Source organism: Cimex lectularius, unplaced genomic scaffold, assembly GCF_000648675.2.
Source record: "Cimex lectularius strain Harlan isolate CLEC.00 unplaced genomic scaffold, Clec_2.1 scaffold156, whole genome shotgun sequence".
Lineage (NCBI taxonomy): Eukaryota > Metazoa > Arthropoda > Insecta > Hemiptera > Cimicidae > Cimex > Cimex lectularius.
The window spans coordinates 386,230-402,544 of NW_019392760.1; the positions used below are offsets into that span (position 1 = coordinate 386,230).

At 36.7% G+C, this 16,315-nt stretch overlaps 1 protein-coding gene across 5 annotated transcripts in view; it reads left to right on the forward strand.

The window, feature by feature from the left end:
• Positions 1 to 7,677, forward strand: part of LOC106669848 (transient receptor potential-gamma protein) — a 239,892-nt gene extending 232,215 nt beyond the window's left edge. For 4 of the 5 annotated variants that reach the window (XM_014399653.2, XM_014399654.2, XM_014399655.2 and 1 more), the window contains one exon: positions 4,679 to 7,677. In XM_014399653.2, the coding sequence (XP_014255139.2) occupies positions 4,679 to 5,196 (518 nt within the window). In that variant the 3' untranslated portion in view covers positions 5,197 to 7,677. Of the gene's footprint in view, positions 1 to 4,506; positions 4,563 to 4,678 lie in introns of all 5 variants that reach the window. The other variant, XR_002910373.1, reaches the window with a different exon arrangement.
• Positions 7,678 to 16,315: the final 8,638 nt, after the last annotated feature.

Sequence of the window (16,315 nt, forward strand, 5' to 3'; positions counted from 1 at the left end):
TTGCTTTATTACTGGTAAATCCCATAAGCTGATCGACACAACTCAACCTAACCTAGCCGAATTATTGAAGAGGTTTTAATTGGAGAAGTGGATCAGGGATTTTTTTGAACATAACTTTTATAAGTTTGCCAAGCTTTCGGCGTATATATTTCGCCTTCCTCAGTACACATTTATGAAAAAAACTTTAAAAAATATTAGGGATTATTTATAAAACAATTATTTACAAAAACGGTCTTTTAATAGAGAATCCATGTAGACTCCAGATAACTTATATTTTTTCTCATAACTTTGCCCTGAGGGAGGCAAAATATATTCGCCAAAAGCTTGGCAAACTTATAAAAGTCATGTTCAAAAGACCGTTAACAGGTCGATCACTACACATCCTTACTTAAGAAGGTTTTAGTTTATTGATCAATTTTGTCGATATCGCTTGATAGTAATTTCCTCCTGAAAAAGCCCCCCAAAAGATTATATTTTATTGTTTTCTTCGATTTTTCCCCTGGGAGGTTAAAACGTCTATTGCTTTTCAACAGGCTCTACTCAATGATTGTTAAATAATCCGCATAATTTTATAAAACTTAGTTCGATTAATGCAAAATTTAGCCTTCATCTTATTCGCAAAATCTTGCCAATGTCCGTTGCGGGTGGTTATCCTACGTGTATTGATTTAATCCTATGTATTAGAAAGGCTTTTGCTTCTGACATGTGAGGGCCACTCAAAACCATATTCCCTTCAATACCTCCCTAACTGATCAACCGACTTATATGAAACTTGGATCGAGTGTTCACCTCATGCTGTAATACACGGTGAAAATTTCTTGTGAAGGCGGTTCAGCGGCTGCCCTAAAACCTATAAAATTTATTGTTAAGAGATGGATCGACCTTCTGTAGATTTATATGTGAGATAATCAGATATTAGATCACAGAAANAAATCTGGTAGAATAATTAACCGGGATCTTTGCATTGTTGAGAAGAATTCAAGATTGAATAAGGGTAGATATTTATTCACTTGAATTGATTGGAATAACCTGGGGCATTCCCACCCTAAGGTACTAATAATTGGGGGCTTTTTTTTTAAATCCAATAAGGGGATGTTAGGACTTCGATCATCAAATTGTGGATTTTTTGGTAGAGTTGGTGGTGTAAGGAATAGGTTTTGAGGGCATATTTATCTGCTAGCCATTGTCTCCTGATTGATAGCGGGGGTTCATTAGCTTCCCTGTGCAGGACATCGACTGGGGTAGAGTTTAGCGCCCCTAAGCAAATTCTAATGGCTTTATTTTGTATCGAGTCTAGTGGTTTCAATACACCAGGGGCTGCTATGCCATAAAAAATGGAACCATAATCGATGACCGAGCGAATAGTTGCTTTGTAGAATAATAGTGCTGAGGAAGGATCTGCGCCCCATTTCTTACTTGTTACTGCACGAAGAATGTTTAAATACTTGTTGGCTTTCTCGATGGTATAATTTATAACTCCCAACTTCATGCCAAGGTTTCGTTTAATATGTAAACATCTTCAGGGCTGAGTTAGTTTACAATTTCTTTTTCAGGTACATATGTAGATGTTTATAAATCGTTGATAATAAATAAATAACATATAAAAACAACAATTAAAATGTCAAAAAACTAAAAACACTTAATCTTTATTTAAGGTATTGGTTGAGATAAAAAAGTCAGTGTCACGAGCGGGATTCGAACCCACGACCTTCAGCTCAATACGCCGCTACTTTACCACATGAGCTATCGTGACTTCGAACCACTCGGACACTGACTGTTTTATCTCAACCAAACCTTACGTAAAGATTAAATAATTGAAAAAAAGTTATTAGGTCAATCGGACCACGTACTCTAACGAATGGGCAATTTAAGAATTCACCTTTAATTATGTTCAGAGAAGAATGGATCTAATTTTTGAATAAATGTTTTTATAAAAATATGACATGTACGATGTTCTTGTCTTGCTGTTCTCCTTGGGTTCGATATCACGTTTTACGACCTTGCAATGGAGATTTCATTAAGAAAAGTTCTAAAAAATGTAAAAATGAGTATGTCCTTGGAATGCTTATAAAATAAGGCAACTATGGTTAAAGCCCCGAAAATTTTAATAGACAGGCCAATGCACGAGCTACAATTGAGTATTTCCAAACCGATGCGCTTTGCCATTTGTTATTCTTTGAGCGGCTACTGTGTATTCAGAAGCGCGAATTTTTCAACGGAAATGTCAACTTGTGGAAAATTTAATGTTCTATGTAGTTTGCGAGATATAGGTCAGATTTGTATTTTAATGATGCTAAAGCTGAGAAATTACGATTTTATGTTAAAAAATCTGATTTTGGACTAAAATCTCAAAAAATGTTGATTTTTCAGGAAATAGTCAAGATAGAAACCTCGTTCTGGTGGTACTGAAGTGCGTTTTATTTAGATAAATTATTTTTCTCCATTTATGAAATTTATAATTAATCTTTAAGTAAGGTATTAGTTGATATGAAAAAAATCAGTCAACTGTCAAGCAACCAAATTACTTAAAGATTAATTATTTGAAAAGAATTTATTTGGTCAATCGGACCAAGAAACCTAATGAATTTAATAACCAAAATGAACTTGGTGAAGATGAACTGAAGTTGGTGTCCGAATGGATCAAAGTGACGATAGTTCAAGTGGTAGAGCAGCGGCGTATCTAGCCGAAGATCGTGGGTTCGAATCCCGCTCGTGACACTGATTTTTTATCTCAAAGCCGTAATTAATTGAAAAGAATTTATTTGGTCAATCAGACCACGAAACCTAATAGATCTAATAAGCGAAATGAAGTATACTTCACAAAAGCTCTCCGTGGGCGTTTCATTTATCGCCGAGAATCGAATCCTGATTACACGACATTTGAAAAATGGCAAAAAGGAGGACAAATTCAAAAGGCGGGGTTGAGATAAATTCACTTTAAAATAATCTTAATGTAAGGTGTTGGTTGGGATAAAAAAAGTCGATGTTACGAGCGGGATTCGAACCCACGACCTTCGGGTAAATACGCCGCTGCTCTACCACTTGAGTTATCGTGACTTCGATCCACTCGGACGCTAACTTCCCATCTCAGCCCAACCTTTCGACTTTTCCCTCCTTTTTGCCATTTTTCAAATGTCGTGTAATTTATTTGATTCTCGGCGACAAAGGAAATGGCCACGGAGAGCTTTAGTGAAGATATACTTCATTTAACTTATTAAATTCATTAGATTTCGTAGTCCGATTGACCAAATAACATCTTTCAATTAATTAATATTTATGTAAGGTATTAGTTGAGATAAAAAAGTCAGTGTCGCGAGTCGGATTGCCATTTCATTAGTCAAAATGGCGAAAAGGAGGGAAAATTCGAAAGGTTGGGTTGAGATGGGAAGTTAGTGCCCGAGTGGATCGAAGTCACGATAGCTCAAGTGGTAGAGCAGCGGCGAATTGAGCCGAAGGTCGTGGGTTCGAATCCCGCTCGTGACACTGACTTTTTTATCTCAACTAATACCTTTCTTAAAGATTAATTAATTGAAAAGAATTTATTTGGTCAATCGGACTACGAAACCTAATGAATTTATAATCAATATAATAATAATCATATCATTAATATAATAATTCATTTATAAAAGTTATCTAAACCTGTTGAAAATATTCCATTCCATCTTGTACATAAAATTTAAATAAAAACAACTTTGTAGTGATTTTCCTCTATGTAATAAGACGTTTAATTTATTTAAAATACTACGGCTCTTCTTAGCTGTAATAAGATTTAATAATGAACCTATATAGGAAAGAAAAATTTATAAATTGAAGCAATAATCACCTACTTGATTTTAAAAAATTGAAAAGCAAATTGGGAATAGTTGTTTTACATTCATCATTGCAGAAGAATAAACAAAGATATCAATTAGCCATTTTCCTGCATAATTATCCGTCTAGTGGCCAATTAGTCGAGAGCCCCAAACCGAGGAAAGAATTTCTTGTCTTCTTTTTACTTTCTATGTGTTTTTTTCCGATCACGTTCTCTTTGGTTTATAGTCCGAGAAAAGTCCCGACATTCCTCATATTACCGGCTTAAACGGATTTCAGATTTATAGAACCCAGCTTTTAACTGTGACCAGATTTCGCTCCAGCCGTTTTTCCTGGCGTATTTTTATTTGCCCGGGTTATGTCAATTCGACACGGATGTTTGTCTTATCACGGGGGCGTGGTGAAAACCCCCATTCGTTTAAAGTATAAGTTCTGTGTTTTAAGTTCCTTTTCAGTGTGTCTCTTACAAAACCCGCCATCTGTAAATAATCACAGTCCTTGGTATTCCGCTTTAGCAGTTTGCCCCAAAGTCCGTAGTGCTTTTTATTTCATGTATTCAAAGCTTAAATGTGTGAAATTTCGATAGTTGCAAAATGTTAGCAAGGCATTGTGTTTGAAATTTTGTCCTATGTAAAATAAAAACAAAAAATGAGACAGAAATTGACCAATGGGTTGTAAGAATGTCGAAACTTTCAGAGTGACAGTCGGTTCCGTCGCCTGACAACCCGTCAATCGTTCTTCGGCACGACAAAGTAAGCCTCCCCTGAAAAATTCACATTCATTGCATTATTTAAATTACCGGGTGCGGTAATATTTGAAAACGGGACGGTTTTTCTCCTGTAACCTTTGCGTTTTTCATTTGTTCCAGGGACCGGGCCCGGGATGAGCATCAGGCGAAAGTACAAAGACAACCTGAGCCGGCTCATGTTCAAAGCCGGAAGCGGGAAGAAGAGACGTTGGGACAGCCTGATCGAAGTGGCGAAAACGGGCAAAGTCGGCCGGTTCATATCGCAAAGCCGTTCAGAAGACTCCGTGTGCGAGCAGAGGAGCCCCAACTCGGAAAACCAGACGGACACCGACTCGAACGCGAGCGCCGTCGACGGCAAAGCCCTCTCCGCCCTCAAGAAGAAAAGGGAGAAGTTCCACAAGTCCCGCTACACTCCCAACGAGTCCTCGAGCGTCGACATCGAGGAGAAGTGTGAGAAAAAAGTGTTGAAAAGAGCTTCCAGCGTCCCAGTTCAAGGTAGGACCGAAGTTCTAAGGACAGAAAAGTCTGAAAGTAGAACTGTCGATGATTTCAAAGACAGAAACGGCATGATCATGCCCAGTTTGCCTCCTGGGATCCAACCAGTGTCCGGTCATAACATAGCCACGGGTTGGCTGTGAGATTGGCAAATTTTTCCTCTCTCTCTCAATCATAAAACCATACAAAACTTATCAATTTTTATCATAATTGTTTTTATTTTGATTTTCTTTACCCGTTGGAGGTGGTAATAGTTGAAATTGTTTCAGATTATCACTGACTGAGAAATGGAAATGAGTAAGTGATACTCAACTGATAATGAGTAGAACACTTCTACAGTTCAGTAAAGTACCTTTAACACAGTTAAGAGCTTTAAAAACAAAATCCTTTTAATCTCAAAATACAGCTTACACGTTTATCTGTATACTATTATTTTTACCTTCGAACACCGGCTTTTTTCACTCAAATATATACATATATATTTATAAAACAATACATTGTAATATATGTGTGTGTATTATGTAAATGAAAAATCACCTTTGGCTTCCTCACGTATCTCACAATTTTATTATTTCCAATATGTACTTTTGTATGTTTTTATTTCATTTTTTAAGCTCGACACTCTTTATTAGGTCTTAAGACCAATTTTTTTTAATTTTCACCCGACCACTGTGGTAATGGCATTATCAATAAAAAATAAAGAACTAATTGAGGGATTCAAATATAAAAGTTTTTTTTAATCATATAATAAATTGAATCGTTGGATAAAAAAAGAAATGAAAGTGTTGAATCGATGTATCTATTTATCTATCTAACTAATGAAGCTCCATCAACATCCAAGCTCTATCGATCTTTTTTTTAGTGTCTGTTCTGAAAAATTCAACTTCCAATACGGAGAGAGTGTTTCTAAACCAGACCAGAAGTTTTCACCTGCTCTACCTGTTTTACATTTTCTGGTAAGGTTTGGAGAAACTGATCGCTTAATTAACTCGAACTTCTACCTTCTTCTCATTGAGTCTCTTGAATTCAGACGATGTCCAAATCAGAGAATTCTAAGTTGTTAAGTTCCAAGGTTATATTGTTATCTCCAAAAAGCAAAGTTTAAACAGTGCTTACTACTTAGATCTAAATTTCTTGAGTGCGATGGTTGGCGGAAATTGTACAAAGGAGTCTTCTTGCTTCTTGAGCGAGGTCGAATTAATTGTCGCTGCTAAGATCCTGGAGGTGGATTTTTCCTGCGGTTGTTTTTCTGAAAAGAGTTTATCTGTTTTTTAACTGTTTTGTTTTTACATTCCTGGTCAGTTTTCTGCTCTTGATTTATATTAAATAATAAAAATATGAAATTCCAAGCCGTGCATCATTTAAATGTTTTCTGAGAAAATGAGAATCACAGTTTTTCTGTCAATTTTAGAGATTAAGTATAGAATAAATTGGATTTATTTTTTTCGTTTAGGTAAGACCTACGTTTACAGGATACTTACAAATTTCTATATATTTAAGATTTCTACTTAGCGGACAAAATAAAAGGACTAAGACACAACAGAATATCCGATCCTTATCTGTTAATCTGAACTCTAATTACGTTTAAAATTATTTATTCAATAAATTGAGGTGTTTTATTTGTTAACATCCCCCGCACAATCTATTTAATTTTTTTCGATATAGTTTTCATTTCATGATTTCGGTTTAAGTCCAAATTTTTCATTGTTAACATGGTTCCGACCCGGCAAAGGGTGACTTTACTAGAAAGAAAAGAACTGCTTGACCCTTAGGAAAAGTTTTCGGGACCTTGTGTAAAAAATATTACCTAATAAATTAAAACTTATCTAAACGCTAAGAGGATCTAAAATCATCGTGAAGTCATTGAAAATTTACGTCTAATGTACGTCAAATGTAGTATCTGTATATATACGTATACAGGACACCTCCCGAAAAATGGGAAAAATAGTGACAACATGACTGTCTCTTAATAAGAGGATTCATTATAATTTATAGATAGACAGATATATACATTCATTTGCATAATGTATATCAAAACGTACTGCGTAAATTTATATTAGGACTAGGCTATATGAACATACAAAAAAAGTATTCTTGATTCTTAAATTTTATGATAAAAAAAGCTAAAATTACTGTTTTTTTTTGCGATACTAAAATTACAACTACCTTCATTTTAGTATCTAGTAATAGTGTATGAATAAGTAATCAAGAAAACAAGAGTTGAGCAACTACCCAATGGTAGTACTCTTAACTATTCTTAATTCAATTGTCACTGGATAGAAGATCCCATGGCCATCGTCTTTTTAGTCGGCGAAGAGGGTTGGAAGGAATTCGTCGGGATGAGAGGATTTGAATTTGAGGATTTATAGTGGTTGGGATGTTTGTGTAAAGTTTTCGGTAACGGGAGTGGATTACATCTTGGGCAAAAGGAATATTTAGGGCTATATGGGTAGTGTCGTTGGACACATAAAAGGAAGCATTAAGGATTTTTCTGAGGATGACTGACCACACACTTCCAGTCCATAAGTCCAAATTGGCTTCACTAGGGTGATATAAAGTAGTCTTTTGTTTAAGAGAGGTAAGTTAGAACGTCTGTCAAGAAGTCGTGAAAGTGCTCTGTAACGTTTCATAACTTTTTGTCGTTTCAGTCGAGTGTGGGGATTCCACGTCAGACGTTAGTCAATGTATAGTCCTAGGTAGCGCACCTTGTCCGTAATTGGGAGGGGTATCTGATTGAAGTAGACGGAGGGATGTTTTTGCGGAGGGTGAAGGTTATGTGAAAACCTAAAATTACTGAAAATCGAAATTAAACATATTCCAGTTTATTAAATTACATAATTTAACTTGGAAGTCACAGTTTTCAGTTTTTGCTATAAACTTTTTTCTACGCTTGTTTCATTATACATTTTTTTAAATATTTTTTAGGCCCAGCTGGAGAATAAGTGGGTTGGGTTTGGAATGTCAGAAAATCCCATTGACATCAGCGGAATTCGAACCCACGATCTTGTCTGCGACAAATCGAGAGTTCGCATGAATTTTATAAAATTTAAGTTTAATGTCTTACTGAATACATCGATTGTCAAAAATGGGAGACAGTTTTTCTTTTTATATTAGAGACCAGAGTAGTTGAGTTTATATCTAAAGATAGAAAGTCTGACTGCGTGGGCTCTCTCTCTCACTCTCTCTTTCTCTCTCTCTTTCTCTCTCTGTCTTTCTCTCTCTCTCTCTCTCCCTCATCTTCTGTTTAGCTCTCTCTCTCCCCCCTCTCTCTCTCACCCTCTCTCTCTCCCCCTCTCTCTCTCACCCTCGCTCTCTCTCTCTCTCTCTCCTCTCCTTCTGTTTAGTTCTTTCTCTCTCTCCCCCTCTCACTCTCGCCCTCTCTCTCTCTCTCTCCTCTCCTTCTGTTTAGTTCTTTCTCTCTCTCCGCCCTCTCACTCTCTCCCTCTCTCTCTCTCTCCTCTCCTTCTGTTTAGTTCTTTCTCTCTCTCCCTCTCTCTCTCCCCCTCTCTCTCTCTCTCTCACTCTCTCTCTCCGTTCCTTCTGTTTAGCTCTCTCTCTCTCTCTCCCACTCTCTCTCTCTCTCTCTCTCTCTCTCTCTCTCTCTCTCTCTCTCTCTCTCTCTTTCTTCCTCTCCTTCTGTTTAGGTCTTTCTCTCCCTCCCTCTCTCTCACTCACTCCCTCTCTCTCTTCCTCTCTCTCGCTCTGTTCATCTATCAATAAATGAAGAAATGGTTTATGAGAGGTTAAAGTTTTCATTGACGACTGTGGGAATCGAACCCACGACCTATGGGGTGAGACGACGACATGAGAAATCGACAGTTCACTGTAGTTACTTGTATCTAAAAAAATACATAGGTATTTTTTAGTCTGTCTTAACTGGATAGCACAATTCTCAAAAATTCTACATTTTTAATTAATTGAGAAAGTATTTAATACGCGGAGACCACAGAAGGTAGTACTAGTCGGTTAACTGATTATACTCTATTCTATATCATAAAAGAAAGCTAAGTCTCACAGATAGATAGATCGATACCGTCGGAACTTTCAGTTTTACTAAGAGCCTTCGCGTAATGGCGAAGCGGTTTCAAAGGACAGAACAAAAGGGCTGTACTAACATTTAACTCAATTGTCACATCAAGACCTTAATCCCTTTTATCCACTGTCAGTGTCAAATGGACCGTACAAATTGTCTCTATTATTATTGCAAAGCTCCCTTGCAAAGAAACATTTATTATAGTGTTTAGTTATTACTTATTACAAAATGAATCGGCTTTTATAAGCTTTCAGTCCATGAATTAGTTCTTTTTACGAACCAACACACTTACAAATGTCTATAAGCACAATAGTTTTTAGTTCCTAGGTTTTTGTACATAAATCCGTTCGTAAGTGCCATCCTACACGTTTTGGTTTCATGCAAATTATTTGTGCAGTGCACATTTGTTTACATACGGGACCATGATAGTAAATACTGCTTGTTTATTTTTTTCCTTATTATTCCCAGTTGTAGAAACTTTACGTTTGTTTTTGTTTTTGATTTTTACACACAAGCGTTCAAATTTGTACCTTTCTTTTGTTTTATAGTTTAAAGCAACGACAACAGAATATTTGTTACCGGCCTCGACATTGCTCTGTACAAAATCTTGTGTCTTATACAAAACCTAAAAAAAAAAAAATACACAATGATCGAAGAAGATATTGTAAAAGGATCTGATGATTGAATTATATATACAAAGAACAAAAAATATTATTGTAGTGTATTTTATATTGAATTTGTTATGTTTGTCAGTAGTGGTGCTAGCGAGGACGATTGTTGTTTATAGAAGAGAATTTTAGTGTAAAATATAATAATTAGAAAATTGTAAAAAAAATATTACGATGAGAACAACAAAGTGGAATGGAAAGAATTGCATTTTTTTCTAACGTCGCTGCTATTACTAGTAGTTTGATAATTATTATAGTATAAGAAACTATTTCTACAAAAACAATTTACTGTCATTTCGAGTAAACAAGAAACCGAAAGATCTCTGTCTCAATGATGCAGTACATTGGAGAAAAACTAACAATTGTTATCAATAAGAGATATACTAAACATTTTTTAAACACATATTGTATAAAGAGGCCTTATGTAAGTCGATACAATGTCATTAAGTAATCTTATTTAAAAAAAGAATGCCTAATTTTATATTTAAAAACATATATATATAATAACGAAAGAAAACATATAATAATAAATATATGTATAAACAATAATAAAAATATTTAATATATTTACTATATTGTTATCAGAAGGTGTGAATGTTGTTGAATATATCTGCTAAAATGAAAAATTAATTAAAAGTTTCATTTGGGTTGTGTATTAAATTATATTGTAATAAGAATATAGATATATATAATATAATAGAAGAGTCTTAAAAATGAAAAAAAATTAACCAAAATTAAAATTTTTATATAATTAAAAAGTCTATGAGATTTTGAAATAAAATTGCAATTAAATTTATTACTATTGTATTGTACATTGACGATAAACAAATGGAGACTACGTTATTCTGTTGTTACCACAGTTAGCTCGTAAGTATATGAAAACACCAACGAAATTTATTACCGGGATGAAATTTTTTGGAGAAACAATTTGTCAATTTTGAAGAAAGGGAAGTTCTGAGAAGAGGAGGAACATTTTCAAACGAGCTTATTTGTCTTGGAAAGCACCAAAAAACAAACAATAACTACTAATGAAACCAAAAAAAGCCAATCGCACTGTGAAAAAAAATTGGTAAATTATAAGAATTTGTAAAATTTATTGAGAAAGTATATAATAAAAGTTATAAAGTTGGTGTTGATAAATAAAACATTATTTCAAACCCTATTCAATCCAACATGTTTATTTTTTTTTCAATGTATGCTACAGCTATCCCAATTGGTATAACAACATATGTCTGTTATGGTTTTACATAAATTTCACTCGTCGTAGAACACATCTGAAGACTTATGATGTTTCTTCCTAACTCAAAGGTGAGATTTCGTCCATTAGGCTAAAAAACGCCTATCCTGGGTGGATATAAAGAACAGTGAGGGTCTCAAGACACTACCCTGTGAGACGACAAAACGTTTCGACTTATAAGCAGAAAATGCATTTTTAACAAGAAACGTTTGTCTATGCTGTATAATTTGATGCTTATTGCTATGGTTATTGTATTGTACTTTGACGGTAAACAAATGGAGATTACATTATTCTGTTATCACAGTTAGCTCTTAAGTGTATGAAAACACTAACAACATTTATTACCAGGGTGAACTTTTTGCCGAGTTAATATGTCAATTTTAAAGAAAGTGAAGTTCTGCGAATAAGAGGAACATTTTCAAATAAACGCCTGCCCTGGGTGAATATCAAAAACAGTGAAGGTCCCAAGACATTTCCCTGTGGGACGATAAAACGTTTTATAATTTATTTTTTACAGTAAACTTTCGTCTCTTCTATATAATTTGATGCTTATTTGATATACCCTATCAATTCGGTTTCTGAGCCTTCATTTCTACTGCTCAGTAGGGATTTGTAGTTGTTAATGCCCTCCAGGCTAGAGACTGGCACCCACTCTTCAAGTTAAAACTATCTCACACCTGCTTCTTGTCCTGAAGTTCTTCCTGTCGGATATCTGGTTTAAAATGATAAGCTGTGCTATTAGGCGAAATCCTCCTATATCCTACAAAATCCCGCCTACGTCTTCTACGTCAAAAACGTAAAAATTCACAAAGACCAAAATATCCCATTCGTGCAGAATTTTATTTTATTCCTACATTTGACGGGTATTTTTGTTTTTAATAATTTGTAATATATTACAACTACCTTAAAGTAGGTAATAGGTAACAGTGAGCAAGGTAATTAAAACAAAACAAAATTAAAACCAAGAGTGGAGAAAACACCCATTGGTATTACTCCAATGTTACAATAATATTGTTTGTTCAATTGATACGTGTGTCATTATCACTTTCACTGTCATCACCATCACTTCCTAGGAGATCTCGCGGCCATTGTCTCTTCAGTCGGCGGGGAGGGTTTGAGGGGATTCGTCGGGATGCGAGGTTTCTGATGTGTTGGTTTACGTTAGTTGGGAGGTTTTTATGAAATTTACGGTAACGGAAACGTATTTCATCTTGTACGAAAGGAATATGTAAATCTGTATGTGTAGTTTGGTCGATACATAAAATGGAGCATCTAGTATTTTTCGTAGTATTATAGACTGGGCAGTTTGAATGCGTGGATATTGGAATGTTTGGCTGAACCCCACACTTCCAATCCGTAAGTCCAAATCGGCTTAACTATGGTGTTGTAAAGCAGTCTTTTACTTTTGAGAGGTAAATTAGAGCGTTTGTCAAGAAGTCGTGCAAGAACTCTAAATCGTGTCATAACCTCCTGACGTTTCAGTCTTGTGTGAGGATTCCACGTCAGGCGTTTGTCGATGTACAATCCGAGGTACCGCACTTTGTCCGCAGTTGGGAGGGGAATATTGTTTAAGAAAACGGGGGGGGAGATCTTTTTACGACGAGTGAAGGTAATGTGGGTGGATTTGTCTGTGTTAAATTTTATCCTTTTCTTTTTACACCAAGACTCTAGTAGTACGAGGTGTTGTTGGAGGTTTCGAATGGAAATGTCAAGGTCGGAGTTGATAGAGAGAATTGCCGTATCGTCTGCAAATGTGAATGTGGTGGTTTCGGGATGAGATGGCATGTCCGCTGTGAAAACCTGGTACAGTGTAGGGGCCAGTACGCTACCCTGAGGAACACCAGCATGGATAGAAAAATATGAAGAGAGGGAATGGCCTTCGATGACTTGGAAGAATCGGTCAATGAGGTAACTGTGCAGTACGAGATAGTAGGTGGATGGAAGGATGCCCTTGAGCATGAACAGCAGGCCCGGGTGCCAAACTCGATCAAAAGCTTGGCTTACGTCAAGGCTCCGGAAAAGTACTGTCCCATCTCAAGGGAGGACGAAATAATGTCTAACACGCGGTTACACTGCTGGACAGTTGAGTGGCGGTTGCGAAAACCAAATTGATGGTCTGAGATTATGTTTTGAGAATTTAGAATCGGAAGAATTAAGTAGGAGTTTTTCTTAAAATTTTCCCAAAGTAGGTAGAATACTTATTGGCCTATATGAAGTAGTACAATGTGTTGGCTTTTTTGGCCAAAGACAGGTATAAAACCCAAAAACAATAGTCGACTTAGAATTTTTTTTGTATACAGACGTATATAAGACAAAGAAGGTCCACGGTGATAAGTGACAACAAACAACTACCCTACAACTTTAATAAAAGATATTTCCAAATATTTCGCTGAAGAGTAAGCGATAAAGTTTGACCCATCAAAACAATTCGGAGGCTTTGTTGTTTTATTTAAAAACGCGACCAGTTAATTATTACATTTTTTAAATTAGTGATTTTCATAGGAGGACAACGAAAGCCTTTGGTAAGGTATGTTAGTTTGTACTTGTTGGAAAACTAGTTAAGCAAATGAGACCGCAACCTGTGATTTGCTTTTAAACTGTTCCTACATCGATCGATGTCTTAGAACGTTGGTGAGATGGAATGAAGAACATTGCCATGTAAAAATCTCTTGTGGGGAATTAACAACCTTTTTTGCTATCCCAACATTACTTCAGTTTAGTCTTCTGACTGGACTATAAAGAACACATTAGTTCTTAAAAGTATGAATACACCAACAAAATTTATTACCGGGTTAAACTTTTTGGAGAGTCAATTTTAAAGAAAGGGAAGTTCTGCGAATAAGAGGAACATTTTCAAATAAACGCCTGTCCTGGGTGAATATAAAGAACAGTGAAGGTCCCAAGACACTACCCTGTGAGACGACAATACGTTTCGACTTACATGCATATAATTTATTTTTTACAGTAAACGTTCGTCTCTTCAATATAATTTGATGCTTATTTGGCATAACCTATCAATTTGGTTTCCAAGGTTGGACATGGATTAGGCTAATGGCTGGGGTGAGTGGAGACTTTATCGTGGAACCTAGAAAATTTAGTGGAGCTTAATTTATTTACAAAGGGTTTTTTGAAGTCGTTAAGAAGGTGGTATTGTGGACGTTGAGTTAATTCTGATGACTTTCGATTAGAAGAACGAATTTCCTTGGATACTTAGCCCACTAGTTCGAGTCCGTATGTCCAAATCGGTTTCAGGTGCTAAAGGTGAGTCAAAATAAAACCCAATGAAGCGGAGGAAAGCACGGCTGTGCAGACGGCAAAGGATGCAAGGAGTAGAGGATGTTGTTGGGATGCCTGGTAGGTACAGGAGGTATTGGACCATTAGCCCATGCTTACTTGATTTGTCGTATTTACATTAGAATTTATACATTACAAAATCGTCCTGAATTTTTAACTCAATGGCTCATATTTTGTTGGTGAATTTGCGGCAAGGATTGTACTTGAACTTTGGGATAGGGATAGGGATAAAAGAGGCGGCCACAAGGCCTTCTCCACCCCGACCTGATCTATTGTGCTCCCCTGTTTTGTATAACTCACTGGCCAGCTTCAGGTTATTATTAACCAGCCTCCATAGCATTGCCAGCGGCTTCTTAGTGCAGGATCTAGCTTGCGGTTGTTCTTGTCCTAGTTGCAAGAACCTGTACCTACATAGACCTTCACAGAATCATAAAATATGTTCTGCGGTCTCCTCCTCTTCCTGGCAGTAATCAGCAGTATTTCTTCTGTTTGTACAAACCGGTACCCACCCAACGAGTTGTAGTCCACTCAATGTGGAACTACAGCGACGGGTGGTGTAGTGTGGTTGAGGCTCGAGACCCCGAAACTGCCCACCTCGTGTCCTCATCCACGTCCCTTTCTCAATCCAGGTTCCTTCATTCTATCATGTGACCCCCTCCCAACCCTTGGTTACAAGGGGCGTGTTCGGGCGCAAAATAAAGGTGTAGCCCAGAGGGCTCTAAAGCACCAGCTGTACTCGTGTCGCCACGGGTCGGCATGGGCGGCGGGTGCCTTATCAGAGGGTACCAGATCCTGACTGCATAGACGGGGAAGGGTGCATAACCATCTGAACTACGGGGTAACAGAAATGTTCCAAAATTCAGCCCCTGTTACAGTGGGAATGGATTCGTAGTGGAACGTGGCGACGCCCCTGGCAGGAACTTAGAGAAGAGGCTGTCTTCTACCTGTAACCGTCGCACGAATCTTGCGTATGACCACCGTTATACATCCGGGATACGGCGGATCGGAAGGCAGCGTATAAGCGTTGAGGACGCTATGATTATGCTGGAAAGTCCCTCAAATGCGTGAGTAATGGCGGATGAGAACGGCAATGTCCTGTCAGGAGTTGAACTTTGGACATTAACTTGACGAAAATTAGCCTTGATCTTGATACAATTCCCAACTGTTTGGTGTTGAAGTTAAGTCTAACTACGAAGAAGTTGTCAGGTCCGGCGAAAGAAGTCATGAATCATTGCCATAAAGCCTTATATACATTTCATTGATGAACGAGAGGCAAAGAGGAACGTAGGGTTAATTTCAACGATTAAAATAAGAATTGCAGTCATAACTTGTTAAACTTAGATTAAAATGAAATACTCGATGAAAATCTTAGACTTGCGTCTCAGCATTTTATTATTGAGTTCTAGCCAAAACTTCATGCAATACTGGTAAGTGAACCTCAAGGTAAAGATTTTGTTGTATAATATATTATAACATGTAGTGCAATTTAGGTTAAAATTCGAGAAAAATCGATCGAGAATCGGACGAAATTTCGAGAGGGCATAGGCGGCAAACAATTGCTGGGCTTAATTTCGGATCCACTAAGACAAAAATCGATAGGTCAATTCTAGACAAATATTGAAAGAAATTGGTCTCAATTTCTGACGCACATATTTATATTTGATATGAATAGGCGGCAAAGATTCCGCATGGCCTTCATGATATATGAGTCAAGACGTCGAGGTCTTTGGTTCTATATGACAAATGTTGATCCGACAAACAATGGAACACTTAGGTCAGGATGTAATATTTGAGGAAAATAAGTAGTTTTCGACGAAATATGAACCAAGCAGCAATGATGACTTTTGGGCTTCCACGTTACATGCGACAAAACCGGCATGATCATGACCATCATTCCCAACATTTCGTTCGTCAATTCTAGGTAAAACTTATTAAATTGAGTTAAAATGAAACAGTAGAAACGTTAGATGATGGTAGGCCTGAAACCTTGCCCCGATGTCAAAAATTTCGTTTGTTAATAAACGGCAAAA